The sequence below is a fragment of the Ictidomys tridecemlineatus genome, chromosome Y (genome assembly GCF_052094955.1).
Source record: "Ictidomys tridecemlineatus isolate mIctTri1 chromosome Y, mIctTri1.hap1, whole genome shotgun sequence".
Taxonomy (NCBI): Eukaryota; Metazoa; Chordata; class Mammalia; order Rodentia; family Sciuridae; genus Ictidomys; species Ictidomys tridecemlineatus.
In genome coordinates this window covers 7329337-7336758 of record NC_135494.1, presented here as the reverse complement: position 1 = coordinate 7336758, position 7422 = coordinate 7329337, and the positions used below count along the sequence as shown (strand labels likewise).

The 7422-nt window shown below is 47.1% G+C and overlaps 1 protein-coding gene across 2 annotated transcripts; it reads left to right on the top strand.

The window, feature by feature from the left end:
• Positions 1-594: 594 nt before the first annotated feature.
• LOC144371825 (testis-specific Y-encoded protein 1-like) lies at positions 595-4051 on the top strand. 2 transcript variants are annotated; one of them, XM_078035173.1, is made up of 7 exons: positions 595-772; positions 1028-1294; positions 2123-2200; positions 2338-2458; positions 2553-2698; positions 2802-2887; positions 3565-4051. In XM_078035173.1, exons 1-7 carry the CDS (start codon positions 740-742, stop codon positions 3629-3631), a joined length of 798 nt encoding a protein of 265 aa, XP_077891299.1. In that variant the 5' UTR covers positions 595-739; the 3' UTR covers positions 3632-4051. The 2 variants fall into 2 exon arrangements, with proteins under 2 accessions (XP_077891299.1, XP_077891300.1); XM_078035174.1 differs by having other exon boundaries at positions 596-772; positions 2347-2458.
• Positions 4052-7422: the final 3371 nt, after the last annotated feature.

Below are 7422 nucleotides of genomic sequence, written 5' to 3'. Positions count from 1 at the left end.
GGCAATGCTGCAGCATGCCACGGCCCTTTTTATATGCAGGGGAAGGGAAGCCATAATCTGAGCTACTGGAGCTAACTGTATGTACACCTACAGGGAGGGGTCTTTGGAAAGGGTCAAGCTGCTGGAGTAACCTGAACTCCTCTGCAAGGAGGCAAAGGTTGGGCTGGCTGCCCAGGTGGATTTCCTCCACTGACATGTTTGCTGTGACTCACCTCCAGCACCTTGGCCAGGCCCATCCCACTGTGTCTGCCTCCACGGGGTCCATCGTCCATGGAGATGAGCTAAACCAGGACATGTGGCTTGAGATTTGGACGTGCATTGTGTTTTGCTGGGCTGCACACCTGTTGCCATCCTGGTGTGCAGCGCCTGGCCCCTAAACTAGGGGCTGAGATTACCAATAGGGATCAGGGGGCCCAAACTGGCAGAGCCCATAAGGCCTGGAGCCAGAGGGGCAGGGTTGTTGTGGCCACGCCCCTCGTGCATTTTTTGGGTGAATGCAGAGGGCCGGGCATTCCACAGGCCCTTTGACTGCCTCATGCTAATGGCCACTTCCTGATAGCCACGCAGCTGATGTCACAGAGACACGCGCATGCGCTCCAAGAAAACTCCGCCTTCCTGCTGAATTCCCAACTGCTTGGCTTCCCTGAGGCCTAGAAACATTGGTCCGGCTCTAAGCAGGCGGGTGTGGGTCTTCCTGTGGGATCTGCTTCTCAGCTGGCCTTGGTGAAAAGCGATCACAATGGCCAGACAAGGAGAATTGGAGGAGAGCCAGGTGAGTTTTCAATGGGGGCCTTCAGGATGGAGCCTCCTGTGGGCTGCTGGGGGCGGAGACCTCACTCACCTCCAGCACCTTGGCCTGGACAGTCTGTGGATTGATTATTAGTAGCAGCGATGAGTATAACATGCTGGGCAATTTGGAGTCTCTGCAGCACCCTAAGTCCTGGAGCTCTCCTGAAGGGGTAGTAGTGGGAGGGCAGACTGGAAACTGCTGTCAGACGTCGGGAAGCTGAGGGGTGTTACCGCCCAGGACCAGCACTCAAGGGAGCACGAAGGTGAGGAAGATACCCAGGTGCAGCTGGTGCAGAGGAGGCTGCCCAAGGCAGGACGCAGACCACCCAGACTGCGGTCAAAAATGGACAAGCTGCAAATCCTGCAGTTGGAGCTCAGCTTTGTGAATGCCCGAGCCAGCCGGGCCTGTGCAAGGCTGAAGAGGAAGGTGGAAATGAGGTGCAAATCACACTTGGATCGCAGAAGGGCCATCATCCAGCGCATCCCTGGCTTCTGGGCCAAAGTGGTATCCTTTGCTGTGTGCCGTCAAGCTGAGCTCCAACACATTGGATTGGCTTTAGAGAACCCTGAGGCGCTGGGTTGGGAAAAATGGGAGTAGGGGAAGTAGTGGCATTCACCCTGGGTCCCTAAGCTTAAGTCAGGTTCTGACAAAGTCTCCCTGAGAATTAAGAGCAGACACTTTGGATGGCAGGGGAGCCCAAACAGCAGGGCTTGAATATTGTTGGAGGCTGGGAGCCACAGCTGCAGCCCACCAGGAATGGAGAGAAGAGCACATTGACAGGGCACCTTGTCCAGTTCCATGCCCACTTCCAAGGTCACTCTAAACATGCAGTCTTGCCAACCTGTGACATTCAATGTGGTCAGGCTCCTATCCAAGGGTAGGCTGGAAAATTGCATCTTATCAGTTCACTGATGGTTTTCGCAGCCTGAAATGAGACGCAATCCCCCAGGCCCCCACCCCCATACAAACACACAGATATGGTGACACAGGACACACATACCCAAGTTCAGTAAGGCTATGAACACCTAGCGATGGACAGCATGCCCAAACATCAGTAATCTCTGTCCATCTCAAGGCAGCCAGGGTGATGTCAGTTACCCTGGGGACAGAGCAGATGGTGTCATCAGGTTCTTACATGCCAGGCAGGCCTGGAGACCTGGGCAGGGCAGAGGATGAGAGTGGATAAGCCAGGGTATCTTGCTGGCAGGGAAGGGCACAGTGCTGTGTTGTATAGGGATCCCCTGTCCCACACACCCCTTGCTTCCCTGGAGGGCCCCCTGTGCTATTGCCTGCTCCTTCCATGTCACCACATGTGTCCTTGACGCCTGGCAGATGATGTACCACCCCCAGGTTTCTGTCATCCTCAGTTGGGCAGATAAAGACCTGCTAAGCTATTTGAGGAATTTAGAGGTGAACTGGGGAGTGAGACTGGGGATAGGGTGTGGGGAGGCCCGAGAAGGAAAGCTGGGAGGGCAGCCCATGCGAGCTAGCTCACAGACTCGCTCTGCACAGCCACCCAACCACACCATCCCTTGTCTTTGCCTGAGGCCTGGCAGGTGGAGGAACTCAGGTATCCCAAGTCCCTCTACAGGATCAAGTTCTCCTTTCAAGAAAACCCCTACTTCCAGAATGAAGTGGTCATGAAGGAGTATCAGCTGAACATCACTGGTAAAGTAAACGACTCCCAGACACTGGGGTCTTTCATATCAGTGTGCTGGCTGGACAGAATCGGATATGTGCTGAACTGTTCCAACTCCTCCAGGGTATGAGGCATCCTGTTCCAGTGTGCTGCAGTGGCTGGTGGATGGGGAGGCACTGGTGCACAGCCCCTTGCAGGACTCCAGCAGGCTGACCTTCTTCAGCTGGTTGTCAGGGCACAAGTGTGCTGACTCTAACAGGATTGCTGAGGTGGGGATCCATAGGCCACAAAACCAGTGACCTGGTGAGTCCCTGTGCTGTGGGGAATAGGGTATGTTAGCCTGGAACAGACTTGTCTGTTTTCCCTTTGTAGGTCATCATCGAGGACCTGTGGGTCAATCCTCTGGACTACTACCAGGAGGAAGACAGCACCAGGGCAGAGGATGCTGGCCTGGCAAGGTGAGCCTCCTGGGTGAGTTTGAAATGCCCCATTCCTCTGCCACCTGAAGCAGCCCAGAAAACCTGAGGCTTCTGCTCTTCTAGGCACTAGGAGGAACAAAAACCAGAGGAGAGTGCACAGCAAGAGTGTATGTTGAACTGGGCAACCTCCTTAGGGTGAGGTGAAGAAGGTGAATGTCCTGGGACCTGGGAAAGAGGCTGAGCTTAAGGTTACTGAAGCCTCTAGGAATGCTCCTTCCTGGCCTTCTGCCCTTATCCATGCCCTGGTGTGGGTTCACTTGCCCAGATGCTGTCTTACACATGTGCATAAGCAGTTTCACATCTGTCCAACTTTCGTCTATGTAGTCCCCAGTCCTGTGCTTGCATTTTTCGGGACACCTTAAAAATCCCAACCAAGGTGTCCAGTGAACTTTTCAGTGTCAGGGAAAGTATACAGTGGCCTCAGGGTAGTGGGACTGTGGGAATCATGCCACATGCCCGGGTTGAGGAAGGTGAGGATGTCCATCCCTGGACAGGGATGGTGAACCCTCAGGAAGGTGAACCTAGTTGTGTGATAATGGACAGAGGTCCCCATCTTGTTCATGCATGCCCTGTGCACATCTGTAGGAGCCAAGTGCCTGCCTCTCTTTGTTCAAGCGTGTTTGCTTATGTGCATGCTCCTGTCCTTATTCCTGCAGGAACCTCGGCCTGCTACATGACCAGACCCAGTCTCCATGTTTGGGTACATGCCAGCAGGGCCCATGAAGCAAAGTACAGCAAAAGTTGACATGGTTCACCTGTACCTCCATGAAGCCTGAGCCCACTGGAAGAACCCGCCCTGGTGGACTACCGCCCTGGTCAAAAGTTGAAGCAAAGGGTTCTGTGTATTAGCATTGCCAATGAGGGCTAAAATAAAAGTGGGGCACTCTTGTGAATTGTTTTGTGCTTATGAGGGGTTGGGGCAGATATGGAGCCATCCCAGGGAGTTTATTTAGAATTTTTGAAACATTTTTTCAAACTAGGCCTTTGAAGTACTTTTTTTCACTGATGTTGCAATAAAGCAGTGAATCTAGTTTCTACCCGAACAGGTTTCCTTGCAGAATTCCAGCTGCATTCAGGACCTTTAGTTGGACAAGCCACCTGCATGTGAGACAGGATCCATGACAGTGACAGGCAAGCCCCATATAGGTGTCATTTATTCACTAGGTGGCTTAAGTCCTAGGTTTTCCATGTTCTGGTGACAGGTCATTTGCTTTGAACTTATTTCCAGATAGACAGTCCCCAGTCTTGGAAACCTGCCACTCTTTGGCATGTAGTGTCCATTATATTAAAACAACTTCTGATTTCACAAGTGTACAACTCCTCTTATGTAAATGTAGTCATGTCTTCTTTGGAACTCTTGCCACCAGGACACATAGGCCTCATACTAAGGCCTTCCTATAGTCTGTGTTCTTCTCTTGAAACACTAGAGTGGGAGAGTCCCGTGAGAGAGAGAAAAAATGTTAAGTGTTCACTTTTCCCTTACAAACCGAAGTGCTCCACCCTGCCCCCCTGCCACACTTTCTGCTACCCAAGCAGCATCTTCTGGAAACCCCTGCCACAAGGAGTGTGGTTAGCTTTGACTCCCCTGGGTTGGAGGTTGCCATGTACGACCCAAACATGCATTTCTATATTTCTGTCATTGTGTGTGATGCGTTTTTCTCTTAGGAGCTCCATTTGGAGTGACCCAAGCTCCTGTTATCCCTGAACTGCTGATACTGCTGACCATACATTAGTATCCATTCAAATGGGTACTGCATTCCTCCATGCCACAAAAGCTCTTTGTCTTTTGAACACGAGAAAATTTCCTCAGTGCCTGTCATTGAAATTCCATAGGTTTAGATGTTGCTGGGTGTTTTTTAGACTTGCCCTTGAGAAGCAATGACCAGGACACAAGGCAGAAAGCCAGTGAGAGTAGTTTCTGTATAGATTACCCAGCCATTTCAGAGATTAATTGTGTTTCCTCAAACCAGAGGGACTCGCACATAGGAGGATAGACATGCACATAGGCTGCATAGCTGTGCAGGACTGTAGCTCCCTTGTTTCAGTGATGCGGCTGCACACTGTTGTAGAGTCCGTCTGCAACAGGAAATCCCTGAATTATGGAGGGTCTATGCATGTTAAGTGCATATAGCTTAGGAAGGGATTCCCCAGAATGCAATGAAGGAAGTCAAGTTTGGGAATGGGTCTCCTTACATGTTATCATTGAAGGAAAGGAGAAGACTCTAATGAACGTCTTCCCATTCATTTTTTTTTTCATACCAACCAAATAGATATATTGAAACATTATTCCCATTTGACATAATTAAAAAGGTGTGAAATGTAATCTGTTCAAATTCAGATCACGATATTTCTCATTTTCCCCATCTGTCTTCTTTTCTTCTGGTTCCTTCCTCAATTGTTCTGCTATTTATGTTCACACACACACACACACACACACACACACACATACACAGAAACACACATACAAACACACAGAGAAACACAAACACACACTCACACACAGAGACATTTGTACATCTATAATAATATCTTTAGAATGGACACTATAGTGGGATTCACTGTGGCATATATTCATGTAGGTACTCAGGAAATTTGGGCCAGGTTCATTCACTCACTTTTCCTATGCTATCCCTCTTGGGTCTTCATTATTTTTTCCTGTGCTTTTTAATCCCTCCTCATTTTGGATCATCTTTCAGATATCAGGGGAAACACTAGAATTTAGGCCTCTGGGGACTGGCTGATTTCACTGAGCATGAGGTTCCCCAGTTCCATCACTTAATGAGCTGATGCCATAATTTCATTCTTCTTTACATCTGGGTAATATTCCTCTGTGTATATGTACCACATTTTCTTCATCCATACACCTGCTGAAGGGCACCTAGGGCCCTTCCATAGCTTGGTTATTGCCAAGGGTGCTACTAGAAACATTGAGCTGGCTGCCTCCCAGTGCTGACATTAGCAGAACTTTTGGATATGTGTACTGAGAAGGGAGATAGCTGGGTCATCTGGGGGTTTCATTTGTTCTTTATTAGGAATGCACGTAATTCTTCCTAGACTCATTTGCTTCTATTTGCAGTCTATCCCCAACCCCTATCCAATCCGTGAGTGTACTTTTCCCAAACCTCCTCGCCAAAATTTTTTTTTTCCATCTGTGTTTTGTGATAGTTGCCCTTTTGACTGATGTGAGATGAAGCCACAGGGTACTTTTGAATTTCACTTCCCAACTGGTTGAGATGTTGAACACTTTAAAAATACTTGTATTTTAAACATTTGTATTTGTTTTTGAGTATTGTCCCTCTGCCCTTTTATTTTTTAGGTTATCATAATATTTTCTTTGGTGGTGGCAATGAATTTTGGTATATTTTGAGTTGTCTTAAGTGAGAGGCAGATGACAAAGATTTTCTCTCATTATGGGGGATCAGTTTGGCCTGCTTCCACCCTGAAGGATCAGTTATCCTACATCTCCACAGTGCCAGGTGCTCAAACACCATCATCTTCAGCTGATTCCTGCCTGCACTTCTGGTTGGCTTCTGTAGCAGAGTGGCTGCGGTTTTCCTGCATCCTGAGCTGCATTTGCAACAATCCACTGTTTAAAAGCCTGTTACATGCACCATGAAGGTAAATTTATGCATGGGAGCCCCTGTGGGGGAAAACATGAGCCTCATGCCAGTACCAGGGTCTCCTCTACTCTGCCATCTTGGAAACCTTTTATTTTTAATATTTATGTATTTAATTATTTGTAGTCGGGCACAATGCATTTATTTATCTATCTATCTATCTATCTATCTATCTATCTATCTATTTATTTATTTATTTATGGTGCAGAGGATTGACCTCAGGGCCTCACACAAGCTAGACAAGTGCTATACCACTAAGCCACAATCACATTCCTATTCTCTTTATTTTTAAGCCTGTAATATTCAAATAATATTCCATTATTTGAATACACTCCAGTTTATTCAATCAATTATGAATGTTTATATGTGAGTGTTTACATCCAACAGGCATATATTTAACTTTTGATATTTTGCCTTTGTATCTTTGGGACAGATACTAGCACCTCCAGATCAAAGATCAATATTAAAACATTTTTAAAAATTGGTTAAGTCTGGATCTATAGGGTTGATCCACTTTATATCTCCATAAGTAATTCATGAGAATGTCTAATTTCTCATCATCTTGTCAAAATAATTCCTATAGAAAATTTGTTTATATATTCAATCTCAATATGTAAGAAATGATAAATCATCATAATTAGTTTTTAGGTACATGGTCCTTGGAATAAGACCTGAATGTCACACTTTTTCAGTTCAGATAATTTCTGAAATATGATTCCCTGAACCCTTCAGTATAATTTTAATTTTGAATTGCTGGGACTGAAAATAGGTTTACTCTCTTGTTTTTATCCCCATCTTCTTTTATTTTCTTTTATTTTTTGAGAAAGGATCCTGCAACATTGCCCAGGGTGACCTCTAATTTGTGATTCTCCTCAGGCAGACTCCTGATTTACTGGA

Coding starts and splice junctions, on each gene's coding strand:
- LOC144371825 (XM_078035173.1), top strand. CDS start 740: ATGGCCAGACAAGGAGAATTGGAGGAGAGCCAG. Junction 1,295..2,122: donor CTGGCTTCTGGGCCAAAGTG/GTATCCTTTGCT, acceptor GACGCCTGGCAG/ATGATGTACCACCCCCAGGT. Junction 2,699..2,801: donor ACTCTAACAGGATTGCTGAG/GTGGGGATCCAT, acceptor TTCCCTTTGTAG/GTCATCATCGAGGACCTGTG.